The 15,803-nt window shown below is 34.7% G+C and overlaps 1 protein-coding gene across 1 annotated transcript in view; it reads left to right on the top strand.

Moving 5' to 3' along the window:
- The window catches only part of LOC117174188, a 1,286,801-nt gene extending 1,271,388 nt beyond the window's left edge, over window positions 1-15,413 (top strand). Inside the window, exon 30 of the mRNA XM_033363042.1 lies at window positions 14,594-15,413. Coding sequence (XP_033218933.1) covers window positions 14,594-15,025 — 432 coding nt within the window. The 3' untranslated portion in view covers window positions 15,026-15,413. The remainder of the gene's footprint in view (window positions 1-14,593) is intronic.
- The last annotated feature ends 390 nt before the right edge of the window (window positions 15,414-15,803 follow it).

Below are 15,803 nucleotides of genomic sequence, written 5' to 3'. Positions count from 1 at the left end.
TTTGTATCAGAAATGAATGTTTATCATTAGTGCTTTCGATACAAACAGTAAAACCTCATAACCTAGCATAAAATCACATAAAATAGGTCAAAGTAACAAATGCTACAAAATTTAAGCTGCAAGGAACTTCTTGTCTAAAGTCTTCACAGGCATCACACTTCTTGAGTGTTGCACAGTCGTTAGTAATAGAAAAATCTCGGAAAATGTCACGCGCTTTTACGACATTCTCAGTGTTTAGCCATTGTTAACAGTCCGCTCCCGAAAAATCAGTCTTTAAGTCAAAACTTTGGAAGATTTTCATTGATTTCGAGGACACAAAATCATTCATGTTTAGAAGAAGAAACCTTGACACTTCCTCTGGTTGAACTGATAAGCGTTTGTAGGCGATTGAAACCTTACTGGATGTTTTCTCTGCCTGCAGGGATTGAAACATTCTGCGCTTAACGTCAGTAGGAACTGATTCATCTGAAATAGCAAGAATGGCCCAGTCAGGAATAAGGTACCAAAGATGACGACAAAATTTCTTTACAGCTTCTTCGGAGATCTTTTTGTTTATAATGGCGTACTGTTGTAGCTGTTTCAAGAAGAGGAAGTCACGGTACGGCACTTGGATTGTGGAACGAGCTGTGAACCAAACCTTCACGTACACTAGAATAAAAAATAGACCGAAGTCGTTAATACGCCTCTCTTCTGCAGCTGTAAGCTCGAACTGACCTTGAAAAGAAGAATTTTCAGGCCGTGTACAATTTGTGACATAAAGCGCACATCGTGGATACAACCAGGTGGAGAGAACTTGATTCCGCGTCGAGGCGTGCCTCCCAAGAAAATGCAGACTAATTCCAGAAATTCCCGATAGTCATCACGAGGTTGGCTCGCCTTCAATGAAAGTTACGCAATGCGTAAACTGATTTCTTTATGTTATGAGACGGTAAGTGCAGCACTTTTAGAAACTTCACTTACATTTAGCTTCCTCAGAACAAAAGTGAATAAGGTTTGTCTCGACAGTTGCAGGAAATCCGACGACCTGCTGTCAGCGAAGCCTGCACTGAACGAAGACAAATCTATGTCTTTCCCTGCCTCGAGAAATCTCTTGAGAAGAGGAATTTTAGGACCACAAGATACAACTACTGTAACTTCAAAGACACCCTTTAAGAAGATTTTAAACACCTGGTGGCGAAAAGCTGTGTATAAAAGATCTCGGTTCAACTTCCGCTCCAGGATGACGCCTGCACCGATTTCACAACCTGCCGAAAGACAAAAGGGGTGAGGCAGAAATCCATTTACTTTAAATTATCGCTATAGCAGCAAAGAGTCGCGTATTCTATGTACCTATCATGCTAGTTGTAGTATCAGTACTTGTGCCCTGTATTCTGTCAATCAGTTTCCATGATTCCAGAACATGTACAACGACGCTGGCAGTAGCTTCACCCGTTTCATGTTGAAGCAGTGGAGCACCCAGCAGCTGCTCGTCAACTTTGTAGCTCGTGACAACTACAGGTAATCGTTCTTGCATAGTGTCTCAAAATTTCATTTTTTCCCTTCAAAATGAACAATAAGTTTAGTGCCAGACTCCTGTATTTTTTCTTAACATTTTTTTTTAATTTTACAGCAATTGTCTTTTACAAATTTGTACGTAAGCAATGAAGTGTGCGTTTATTAACATTGACTGTGTTGACATCCACATTTAGTGCACTAGATTTAGCACTCACAACTGCAGTAAACTTTCTAACACTTATCTTAGTTGTACCAATTGTCTGAAAAACGCGAGTGACCTTCAATATTTTCAAAGTAATAAAAGTATGTAATTTTTGAAAAATAAAAACTTTAAGTACTTAACCTTCCATTTTTGTTTTTCTTATCTCTTCTTTCTGCAGCCTTTCCCAGCTTTTCGACTCCGTACCGTGCAGCTTCATATCCCGTACAGAAGACATCGAGCCAGGCCGCCCCTTCTGCCGCTGAATAAATAGGAAATTGATATCCTCTTGTATCTTCGTGATTTTCATGGTGTTGCCATGGGCAACATCATAGAGGTCTTCAAACTTATTCTTAAAAGAACCTTTGAGCTGGACTTGCCGTTCTGACCATCGTGTAGCACTTTTTTGCAGAGCTCACCATTCCTTGTGTAAATCGGCAGTTTTCTTCACAATGCGACACTTTTGCATCGTCGGAATTCTAGCTTGTTCCCATAATTCACACACAGCATCAGCAGCAGCGTTACATGCTTCAAAAACGCTCACAAACCCATTGTATTCCCGTAATTGGTGGATCAGAAACCTCAGTACTTGAATCCGCGAAGGCAACTTAAAACCTGCTATGGCCTCCATTGTGTGATCTATCAGGTAGACAAGTTTTTTACTGCGCTTTGTTTTCGCTGGACTCATCTCACTCACTTTCAATCAGATATCGTGAACCGGAAGAAAACACGCGCGTATAACCGAACCGGAAACGTAAACACAAAGTTGTCCGCGGTCAACGGCTGAGCCACAGCAGGAGCATCGAGCGCGGTCGTCCACCATCGTTGTATTCCCATTCGCTTTCGAGGAGCGCGGGAGGATATGTAGGGCACGTAAGGTGTGAACAAGTGAATGATGGACTCAGAATGAAACCTTATGATACTCAAATCGCTTCCGCACTCTAATGATATGAAAACTGCCGAAATGTAACGATAAATCCGAATTTCGTGAAAAATCCACTACTTTAGGCCACTTGCGGCAGAATTTGCAATCGTCTGATTGAGTTCAAATTTAATATATAGCGTTTTCATTGCAAAAGAAAAAAACTGAGGGGGCGTCCATCTCCAAAACCGCCAAATTTCTGTAGGCCACTAAATAAGGGACACCCTAGCGAACTGTTTCACCAAGATATCAAAATAATGGGAACTCATTACCAAGGGAGATGGGATGAGAATATGATGGCAGATTTTTATTGGATGCTGAAGAAAGACACGGAGGAATATGATGGAAAGCGCAAACGGAACCCCTTTGCACAGATCGTTCGATCAAAAAAGAACTCGTTATCGTTCAAAAACAGGGAAGGGCCGAAATTAAATCTACCTGTCATTTGTACACCTACAAGATAGCTCTCATGATAATAAGAGCTAGTATTAATGAGATTTTCAGAAGTTATGTCACAAACCTGAAGATATAAGATGGAATGGACTCTGACTTCGACTTTAAGTATCCAAAAACATATCACAAACATCGTCTGACCAGCTAGGTCGGCTTTATTTTTCATTTTTGGGTTACTGTGAAGGCTTTTTGAGGTTATGTTGAAAATCTGACATGATGGGGTGAAATGAACTTCGGATTCGGTTTCAGTGACCCAAAAAAATATATAATTAACATGGTCTCACCCCTAGTTCAGAAAACTTTTTCTTGTGTGGCTGTGTAATTTAAAGTTTATTATTCTAAATTTAGTTATTTTTTGCAGAATATTTAGTACTTTGTAACAGAAAAATTCATTTGGTTAGCAGAAACGATTTTTCAATTAAATTATTGCATTATATATTATAATCTAGATTACCCTGGCGGACCGAAGGAACCGAATGGCGCCTCTAGAAAGTACCCGTAAGGAACCCATTGGGTCCCCATTCGGTTATTTTTTTAGAAACTCAAAGAACTGCAAGCTAAACTTTTAAACTGTTGAAATTCGGATTCTACGTTAAATTTTCTATTAGAAACTCACGGAGTAATCGCAATAATTTTTTTGCCGCGTTAAAAATTTAAAAAAATGTCAATAATTCATTAATTCTGAGGTTTCCACTGCGTGGCGCTAACACCCAGAGAACATTCTTAAAGTTACCAGCGGAACGCTTATTAACTGCTACTAAAAGAAGATGCATTTGAAGTCGCCTTCAGCTCATGTAAATGACAGGTATTTTATTTTTTAAAGTGTTTAACGCTGCAAGAAAAAGTGTTGCGATTACTCCGTAAGTTTCTAATGCAAGTTTTAACGTAGAATCAGAATTTCAACAATTTAAAAGTTGATTTTGCTGTTTTTTTTTAGTTTTTTAAAAAGGAACCGAATGGGGACCCAATGGGGTCTTTGCGGGTACTTTCTAGAGTCTCCATTCGGTTCCTTCGGTCCGCTAGGGTAAACGCGTCGAAAATGCATATACAGCTAACAATGTGCGTTACTACTACTGTTTTTTACTTTTTGATTACTAAACAAAATATAAACATTTTATAGAAAGAATGACTCTACTTGCTTCAAGATATGGTTATTTAGATGAGGTATACAAAAAATTAGACAAAATTATTCAACCGTGCAGTCTCAAAATTCAGACCCGATTGTCATTCTGATATCCGTAATAACGACAAAATGATACTTTTATTGTTATGATATAACGGTCTGTTACAAATTCATTGCATTCATACTGTTACAGTTAATTGATTGGATCATCAATTTAAGTTGTAGGAGTGGTTTGAGAAATATTAACACAGTAAGGTTAATAATAGTAGTAAAAATATATTTAATTTTAGGTATTAAGTACTGTTGGCAGCACGTCAACATGGTAGGTGAAGCGCAGAGTAACTAACTAAAAAAGATGCGGTATATTGGGCTTATAATAAAGACGCATGCGTATTTCGTTCGTTCTCGCTGGAGCTTGGCTCGCTGTACACAATCGTCGTAGGCCAATAGATAGTGCGACAAGTACCATTTCGGCGATGAATCGAGATTATAATATTTACTCAATATTACAACACCTCCTTAAATTTATAATCTTGATCTTTGAAAATAAACATTTTACATCAATCTAAGCGCTTCTCTATTTTTTATAAATTTTGTCTTATCGAGACTTTTTCTTAGCATATCTGCTTAATTAAACTGAGAATCTATTTTTACGATATCAATGATACCGTTTTCGTAGTTTTCATTTATGTTATGATTATTGCGCGTCAATGTGCTTGGAGTTTTTCGTAAAGTTACCGGACTTTGCAATCGCAATTGCAACTGAGTCATCCTCATACATATTAATTGGTTTATCGAAGTTTATATTAAATGAATCGCTTGATAAATTTCTTATAAACAGCACTTCTGTTACTGCTTCTGACATGGCAGTATATTCGGCGAAAGTTGAACTTTTTTTTACGGTGGTTTGTTTATGTGTTTTCCAAAAAATTAAATTTCCAAATAATCTAATTATAAAACCTGTTGTAGATTTTCTACCTACATTATCGTCTGCATAATCAGAATCTACCATACAATCCAGTATTCCGGTCTTAACATTATTGCAGTAGGTTAGTTTTAAGTCCTTAGTTTTATACAAATATTTTAGAATTCGCATCGCATATTTATAATGCGTTTGATCGTAGCAACTTTGGTATCGACTTTAATAATTTACGCTATATCTCTCCACCTGGTTGTATCCACGATGTGCGCTTTATGTCACAAATTGTACACGGCCTGAAAATTCTTCTTTTCAAGGTCAGTTCGAGCTTACAGCTGCAGAAGAGAGGCGTATTAACGACTTCGGTCTATTTTTTATTCTAGTGTACGTGAAGGTTTGGTTCACAGCTCGTTCCACAATCCAAGTGCCGTACCGCGACTTCCTCTTCATATTCTCATCACTATCACTAGCTTGTTCCAGTTTTAGGTTAGACTCCATTGGAGTATCATAAAGTTTGGCATTTTCTAAATTATATTTTACACCTAACGATTCAATATATTTTGTTTGACTTAAGGTCATTTTATTTCTATCATTACAATAATCGATATCAATTCCAGTGTATTCGCTTATTTTACCTAAGTCTTTCATTGCAAATCTTTCCATCAGATTATCTTTTACTTTGTTAATTTTATTTTGATCTTTGCAACATACTAAGAGATCATCTACGAAAACTAGTATGTGTATTGGGTCTTTGCTTGTATTGTTTACATATAAATAATAATCGTAATTCCTTCTGACAAAATTTAAACTCTCGATAAATTTATTAAAACAATCATACCAAGCTCATGGGCTTTCTCTTAGTCCATATAGTGCTTTTTGCAATTTGTAAATTTTATTGTCGCCAGTTTTATAACCTTTCGATTCATTTAAGTATATTTCTGATTTAACATTACCATTCAAAAAGGCTGTTTCTACATCCATTTGTTCTATGAATTAATTACATTTACAGCTGTATGACAATAAAATTTCCAATGTGTGCATTTTACCTACTGGTGAATAAACATTTTCGATGTATTTATTTGGTTGAAATCCTCTTACAACTAATCTCGCTTTATACACATTGTTATATTTCTTCTTATAAACCCATTTTACATCAATAAACTTTTTATCTTTTGGCCTTTCAACAATTTGCCACGTATTATTTTTCTTAAGACTTTTTATCTCTTGAGTCCATCGCAATTTTCCATTGTTTATGTTCGCTGGAGTTTATCGCCTCCTCGAATGTGTTAGGTATATTTGCATCGATATAATTTACATAAATAAAATGTGACACTGGATTTCCAAATCTATTTCCTGGACTTTTTTTTCTATTTGACGTTCTTTTAACCGTTAAATTTTCTCTAATTTTATTTTCTAAATCAACAGTTTTATCATCTTTGTTAACCGACTCATTATCAATTTCAAGATCATTTTGATTGTTATCTTTACTTTCCTGAGTAGAAGAACTTTTCTGAGTAGAAGATAATATATCAATTTTATTTGAATTTACATCATTTTCATAAATGTCCGATTCATTTTCTAGTATTTCATTTCATTTATTTACAGATTCGCTATTTTCCAAATCTCTGCCTTTTTCATCATCATTTTTATTTAAGCAAATTATTTGAATATTTTCTTCAACTACTTGTACATGTCTAGCATTAAATATTTAACCATTAACTAAGACTCTATATCTATTTTCAACATACCCTACTAATACACCTAGCTGCGCTTTATCATCCCATTTACTTTTTCGCAAAGCTTCTGGTACTCTTACAAAGACTCGACTGCCAAAAATTTTTAAATGATCAACATTTGGTTTTTTACCAAAGAATATTTCGTACGGAGTTTTCTTTTCTGCCGTATTCGCAATTGTACGGCTCTTTAAATACGCAACCGTTTTCATGATTTCGGGCCAATATCGCCTATGTATATTGGCTTCACGCATTAAAAATCTGTCCATATCCATTGCAGATCTGTTATATCTTTCCGCTACTCCATTTAATTTATGGACGTAGGGTGGGCATGGCAATAATTCTATTCCTTTGGATTTTATAAAATCGTAAATTTCACGGTTCAAATACTCTTCACCATTATCGCATTGTATTTTCTTTACTTTTTTATTGAATTTATTTTCAACTAAATTGAAAAATTCTTTTAAACAACTCGCAGTTTCTGATTCATTTTTGATACAAAAAATTCTAGTGCATTTACTGTAGTCATCAACAAACATTAAACAATATTTGTCTCCACCATGACCAGTTATACTGTGTGGACCAGTTAAATCAGTATGAATTAATTCTAGAATCCCAGTAGTTTTTGTTCTGTTATTTTCGAAAGGTACAGTCGACATTTTACTTTCTATACAATTTGCACATTTCATTTCTGTGCTTTCAATTTTATCTGGCAATCCTTCAACTAATTTATTTTTCACAAGTTTATTTAAATATTAAAAATTTACATGAACTAATGCCCTATTCCATTTTTCCTTATTAGTTATTTTTGATGCATTTACATTCATTTGATTACTTTTCTCTTCAGATACAAGGCTTTTCATACAATGCAAGTTATCAACTTTGTTTGCAACAGCTATTAATTTTCTAGACTGATTATAAATTTTGGAATTTTCATTTCTAGCAATTATTGTGAAATTTTCTGTGATTTTAGATAGATTCAATAAATTTTTTGAATACCTTCTACGTAATAAACATTTTTTAATTCAACTTGTTTCACATTGTAGTAATTTTTAAAATAGATTTTTACATTATCTAATTTTGTAGTTTTAAAATTTTTCAATTTTGTAATATTACATTAATGTTTACACTTTTCGTGATATCCCGTTACATGATTTATTTCACTTATTTTATTATTTCTATACTTTTCCCAAGGGTTGGTATAAAAATGGTTAGAATTTTCGCTATTTTCGCCATAGCAAATGGTTGAAGCAAGTGATTTTTTTAAAGTACCAAATATCCTAAAGAAAATATTCTTTCACAATTTCTACGACTTACAGGGAGAAACATTTGTGAAAATAAATAATAATTGTTTAAACAAGTCAGACTAAATTCCCCAAAGACTTCCCTTAATCTAACACACGTTAAACAATTTTCATGAATCTTTTATCTAATTTTTTTGTAATTATATAAATAAATTTATTCTGTTCATAGAAAGTAAATGTATCTACGATTTCACCATAAAAGTTTTTGTAACACACCGTTATCTCATGAGAAAGAAAGTGTACTATTGTCGTAATTACGGATATCAATATGGCTATCGCATCTGAATTTTGAGGACGCAAAATTGAATAATTTTGTCTAATTGTTTGTATACCTCATCTAAATAACCATATCTTGAAGCAAGTAGAGCAATTTTTTCAATAAAATGTTTATATTTTGTTTAACAATCAAAAAGGGAAGAACATTAGTAGTAACGCGCAGTATTAGCTGCATTTGCATTTTCCGTGGGTATAATCTAGATTATAATCTTTAATGTAACAACTTTTTTGAAAAATCGGCACTGCGTGCTTCAAGATATGCATATCTAGATGGCGTATGCATGAAATGAATACAAACCATTCAACCGTGCGGCCTAAAAATTAAGAACCAAGTACTCAATTCATAAATATCTTACAAGAAAGTATTTTAACCATTCATTGATTGTGTTATCAATTGCAGAAAATAATATTTTTTTCGGTTTACGGGGAAAAAAATGTTAATCTATTTAAGTTTTTTTCCCCAAAGTACTAAACATTCGGCAAAAGATAACTTAATTTATAATAATAAGCTCTAAATAAATAATAGAAGTCAGACCTATGCACAAAATGCTTGTGAACACTCTAATTATGGATTATGTATTTGAAAAAACTTCTAAAAAACACAGTCCTTAGCCTGAATTTTCTCAAAAACTGCTGTGTCGATTCACAGAATGTAAAGATTCACATCATTACTGCAAACATTAACCGATTTTCACGTTTCTTTTTTAATTTCTTGTTATTATATAAATTAAATAATTAAGTTAATTGAAATTGAATAAACCAATGATTTCATAATGTCAATTTTTCGGACTGGCCAAAATCTCATAACAATGCTCGAATTCATTCGTTCCGTATCATTCATCACTCTGCAAGGAGTCTGCTGCCTGGAGTTTGACGAGTGTGAGCAGGCTCGCTGCGTATATGCATGTACAGCTATCATTAAGTGTCACTGCTATTGTTCTCTGTTTTAATTATTAAACAAAATATAAACATTTTATCGAAAAACCGGCTATGCTTGATTCGAGATATGGCTATTTACATGATTTATGCAAAAAATCAGACAAAAATATTCAATTGTGCGTCCTCAAAATTCAGACGCAATTTCCATTTTGATAAAGGGCCTTAATATTGTAATACCTTTGTTGCAACCTTGCTGCTGCTATATATAAACCTTGTAATAACCTTGCAGCAACCTGGAAAATCTAGAACTAGATTGAGGTTGTGATAGTTTTGCTGCAACCTTAAGGCCATTCTTCAGGCTTGATTTTTAGTCTATGTATGACAAATGACAACTTTTTTCCTACAATCATGAATTGTTTGATGTCATATTTTAACCACATAATCTAAATGATTAAATACAATTTCTCAAAGATAGGTTTTTCGAAAAATTGTCTTGTTGTTCTTTTTTCTAATTAATTGAAAATATGATGAATTTTATGCGCCTGGGAAGGAGCGAACCGCCACCATGAGTTCACTCATGGTGAACGAAATAGCAAAGAATTTTTTTTCGTACAGTAAACAGCGTATACCCGGGATCGAGCACAGGTTTTAGAGTGAATGCCCGCCATGTCTCGCTCAACCTTCCTATTGTTAGAGAATTAGAGTCGGTTGATAGAAATTTTGGTCTTTATCGAAAGATAAAAGCAAATAAAAAGAAATAAGAAATATGCCTCGTGAACATAAAGGATGTGATCACAATGTTTTCACAACAAAATACATCGTTCTTCTCTCTTCTCAGATTTTACGACAAAACATGTTGAAGGTAGATGCTGCATCAAGAATATTGGAAATTGCTGAATCGCTAAAGTGTGGAATTGCAAGTTATACCATTTTCAAAATTACTCTTGAAGGATATGCAATTCGCAACCTTTTCTTCAGCAACTCCTTTTCTGGAATTTTAAGCAGAAACCTCTGCAACCATAGACTTTCATCATTTTTATCTCCTTTTTCTTGAATCTTTTTTTCATGCACAACTGCTTGTTTCACAATAAATGCGCTGATGCTCAGGACTGATGTACTATTTTGTTTCAAATAAGACAGTTATATTTTTAATCAAAGAAAATAATTATAAACTAAGCGGTTAAAGCTTGAAACATGAATTTTCAACAAAACAGTCCCATATTTAATCAAATAGTTCAATGTTTAACCAAAAAGATGATATGTTTACCTTCGATAATGGGTTACCTCGCGCTTCGTGCTCGGATGTTTATTCTTTGCATTTGTAATGCTTGAAGAAAATTTTATCAGAATGATCTCTTTTATATGGCAGTATTTTTATGCGTCTTGATAATCTGAATTGTCTACTTAATTAAGTATGATCAAAGATTAAGTTTCTCAATGCTCGGTAGGCTTTGAGGTACATATTCTCATCGTGATACTCGCGCTGTGCGCTCAATTTCCGACAGACGTTTGCAAACAGGTTTTGTCGAATCTCTTTTTCTCGTAACTTTTGTCGTTTTTCCACAGATTTTGTTATTTATTTTGTAATTTTCAATGTTATTTTTCACGATTAAATAAAAAAGTACGCGTCCTATCAAGAAGTGATTCTTAACGAAATTGCAGATCTTTGTTAGAATAACAATTTTGGTTATGTCATTTTTTTTCGTATCCTACATACTTTGACCACAAAATGGAATTTTTAATTATTTTTTGTGCAATCAAAATTTGAGTTTTCAATTTTCCAGGAAAATCTAAAAATTTGTTGTAACAATCATATAGGGCTTTTAAAAAGCAATGTTTTTATTTTTCTGCCTTTTTTTCATATCGTGCTTTTTTTGGCTTAAAATTGGGATTTTCGATTAATTAAAAAAATTTTGAAAATGCTTTAACTCGGAGAATTTTCTTTTCATCAGAAAAAGTCAGCAGGATAAATTGTTTGTCCTTTTTAATACTAGAAATATCTGTACATAAAATGTTCAAATTCACAAAGAAGTGGTCTCAAAAATGATCAAAATGCGCTCACTTTTTAAATTATTATCAAAAATCGCTGCTTAACGAACTAGTTCTTTCTTTTATGACCTGAAAAAAAGTTGTCCAAAGATGGATTTGATTTCCTCAAGCTCAAGCTCTTAGAATATGATTTTGAGATGATCATCCACAGGAAACGTGCCCTACATTATGCTCTGGACGCCCTATCCTGATTGTTACAGGATTGGGAGCTAGGTATCTCCTCTCTCGTAATTGATGACCTTTAAATACAAGATATAAAAGACATTTGGTACCAAACCCGAGTACAGGCCGTGAAGTGTAATCCTTGGATTTTTTCTGACAGGAAAGTTATAAATGACAGATTACATAGACATAAACCAAACCCCGTTATCGATGAATTACTACCGAAACCGGATGCCTAGAAATTGGTGGTTGCCGAGGAGTTCCGAGATAGTGCTTCAGTATATTCTCACTCAAAAGCCCAATCCGGTCATCTGGGTATCAACAAGAGTTACCAAAGAATGGAGTCAATGCACTATTGGACCGGAGTGTACCAAGACACCTCTAGGTTTGTTAGGCATTGCGAATCGTGCCAAAGGTGCATAGTGGAACAGGCTCGCCCAGTCTTTTAGGTAGGACAACGTGTTGTCGAGCAGCCTTGAACGGTGGTTGCTTAGTTCATCATGGGCCCTTTTCCGCGAAATAAATCTAATTACCGTTATGTGTTGGTTTTCCAATACCTGTTCACTAAATGGGTTGAGGTGGTCGCCCCCAGACCAGCTAAAGGCCCAAATATCAGCAAGAATTTCCAGGATTTAATTATATCGAGATGGGGTACCCTCGAGGTTCTGCACACTGATGATGTTACCGAGTTCTGTGATAAATTTATAAAACAAATGTGTGCAGAGCTAGGAGTTCTCCACACTACAAATCCTGTTTACTACGCTCAGGCAGAGAGCTCTCAGACTACTGGGATTCAGTTTTCGGGGCGGGAACTACCGCTTTAATTTTCTCATTGCCATTTGTCGCATGTTCCTTGCTAGTAAAAATAAACCTTTATTCATCGGCTGAGGTCGGGGGTGATGTTACGCGGTAGGTTTTGAATTGTCGTGTCACTAAGCATGAACCACTGACCCCGACGATTTTAGTTTCTACCTTCCAGCATAAATTATTTTTAGCGGAGGGCCGAGCCTTAATTTCAGAGCACTCACTAAATGTTAATATAAAATATATACAAAGATTAATTAATTCGGTTCTTCGGTTTTCCGAGGCAACTTAGGTTTCATCAACCTTGGCTCATCACTAACCAGCGGACATGATGGCGGGCGACTAGGAAGGCGAGAAGAATGAGAGAGCGAGAGAGAGAGAGAAAGAGAGAAAGAGAGGATGAGACCGAGAGTAAAACGCTCCACAATGCGAATGCGCCCAGGATTCCTACGTCGAGGACTTTAGCCTAGTGCGCGGGGGATATCACCAATCCTCAACTTCCTTGTACTGATACTTTGCGCTGGCGAGTGCTCTAAATCTTAACAGCTTACGAAACCCGGCACACATAAGTTCCCGAACTCTCCATCTGGATTGATTATGAATGGAGAAATAGGGCTTATCTCATCTCAAGAAAAACTAATACAATGGTTACTCACGTAATTTGTCACTTATAATTTGGGTTCACGAACCCCACGACCGCACCCATTGTATTTTTAATTCGGCCATGTTTACTGGCCATTTAGGATTTGTGTTCGTTTTTACTTTTTTTCGTTGTGCTCTCTTTCGTTTTCCCTTCTTTGAAAATTAGGGTTCTGAACTCTAGTCTATAAAATCATTAAAATCAATTGTTTAATTCCTCTATTTTGCTAAATCTTGTAGTCACGGGCCTGTCATGGGTCGAACATAGCCGCCAAATCACGTGTAAATTGCTGGAGTATTTCAGATATGAGAATGGTGCGTAACTAAATAAATTATACTAACTTAAATTATAATTTTACCGTTTGATCAAAAATCCAAATTTTAAAAACTTATCTCTTTACGCCATCTATTGAGTAAATAGTTTCCCGATCTTGTTAAACATTAAATTGGTCTTAACTGACTTATTGTTTTGTGTGAACCCTTTCCCTGATTTGTTGTTTCAGAATTTTGAGCTGAACTGAAAATATTTGCGAATTGTGTTTTCTTTCAAAAATTGCGTTCTATGTTTCTTCTATAGTCGTAATTCTCGTTCTATAAGCATTCAAATTAGTAATTAGTAAGAATTTTCAAGGTGACTTCTCACTAAGTTTTGAAAGATGATAGTGACTGACGCGTTATAAGCACAAACTTCGGAATTCTTGATTTTCGTGACTCTCATGGCCGTTTGTCGGAAAATATATAAAATTGGTAGAAAATAAAAACATTTGGTTCCAAATAAACTTTTTTGTTGAAAATTCATACTTTTGGTTGTTAAAAATTAATCTTTTTTCATTATAGAAACTTAAACTAAGTATTTGAAAATTTATCTTTACTTGCAATAAATTAATCTTCTTGATTAACATATCATATTTTTGGTAGAATCTTCAACTATTTGATTGCATCTGGGACTGTTTTGTTAAAAATTCATGCTCTGAGCTTCATCCGATTAATTGATAATTATTTCCCTTAGTTAAAAATGTAACTATCTTGTTTGAAACAAAACAGTGCACCGATCCTGAGCAACAGCACATGCATTGTGATGCAAGCAGTTGTGTATGAAACACAGATTCACACTTTAATTGTCTAATAATAGGAAGCTCGATTGAGACATAACAGGCACTCAATTTAAAATCCTGGGCTCGATCTTGGGTTTGAGCTGTTTACAGTATAATCAACAAAATAACACTGAGGGTCCTCTTACTGTTTACAGAGTAATCTTTCACGCTGTTATTCCGTTCACCATTGGTACACTCACGGTGGCGGTTAGATTGCTCCCAGGCACATCAAATGCGTCATATTTGCAATTAATTAAAAAAAACAACAGCCAGACCATGTTCTGAAAATACCCCTCTTTGAGTGTTTGTATTAAGCCATTTAGATTACGTGTAGGAGAAAAGTTGTAATTTATAATACATGTACTAAAAATCGCGTTAACTGGAATGCCATTTTTAAGTGTATACTGTATGTCACTATCCCAATCAAATTCATTTTCTCAAAAATGTTTTTAAGTATTTGTGCTTTCTTCGCCCTGCGGTGTTTTCATAAATGCATGTTTTAAGCGCAAACTATGAGAAATCAGTAACAACTTTCTTTTGCAGTCAATGGAGGACCTGAGAGAAGAACCTGAACTGGAAGAATGCGAAGAGGAAGACGACGAAGAAGTGTTAAAAAAGGAAATTAATAACAAAAGCACATCTAGTGATACAGGAGCAGAATTTCTCATGAAAACGCCAACTCCAGTGAGAAGTCCCTTCGCGACGGGCACGCATCAAAAAATTAATAACAATTGGCCTGATTCCAGTATGAAAAATCCGCTTGCGGAAATGAATTTTCCCGTGAACCGTATAAACGTAATTAAAGCACCACAGATTCCTGTTAAAATCGAAAGACAAGATAATGACAATAATTTACCCCAGAGACCAATGAGCCTTTATTTAGAGAACTCAGTCAACGATTTCAAAACACACCCCGAAAGTATTCATGTTGAAAAAGCAACGACTAAATTACTCGATATCTCAAGTCCTCAATGACATTGTTTTAAATATAAAAGTTCATGTTTAATATTATTTTTAGTTTTAATTTCTAAGTAATTAATAACATGAAAAATACTCATGAATTTTTTTAACATTAAATTATCATTCCTTGTAGGTCTTGCACTAAATTCATATAAATAGTAAAACTTTTATTTATATTTATATTTTTAAAAAGTTTTAGGCTTTATAATTTACAGATTTCAACTAAATATAAGCTTCTAAATTCCTTTTTTTATGAATTACACAGTAAGCCAATGGGCCCAGTTACAACGGTAAGCCTACAGTAAGCCTGCCTACTATCAGCTAGAAAATTCAAGTTAGGTGGCTCTAAAGCCTAAAAACTCAGAAAAAAAATACTAGCGTAATAACTGAATAGTCATTTAAAAGCCTAAGGTGCTTAACGCGAACAAGCTTGAAGACGTTAATGTAAAATATATGTGCTTTGCCGACTGAACAAATATTACGTAACGCTTTTTCCTGAAATTTTTATCCCCCTTTCCTCCATATACATAACACTTTTTCTATAGCAAGTGTTGGTTTTTGAGCTTCGAGCTCGATAATGTATTTGACTCGCTCTATGAGGTCAGTGTTTGTATTTCCCCCACATTTAAATGCAGGCCTTTTAAAATTAAAGGTCAAAGCGTCGACAACTGTAATTTTTTTAATATGAATTCTCTATTGTTAAAGCTCTTTTATCTTTAACGAGCATATTTTCATCACGTCGCACATCCATAGGGCTGGAATGCTCCTTTGCAATAACTCTGGGATCACGTTT

The sequence above is a fragment of the Belonocnema kinseyi genome, chromosome 6, assembly GCF_010883055.1.
Source record: "Belonocnema kinseyi isolate 2016_QV_RU_SX_M_011 chromosome 6, B_treatae_v1, whole genome shotgun sequence".
Taxonomy (NCBI): domain Eukaryota; kingdom Metazoa; phylum Arthropoda; class Insecta; order Hymenoptera; family Cynipidae; genus Belonocnema; species Belonocnema kinseyi.
The sequence above is the reverse complement of the archived record's forward strand: the minus strand, read 5'-3'. Positions and strand labels throughout refer to the sequence as shown.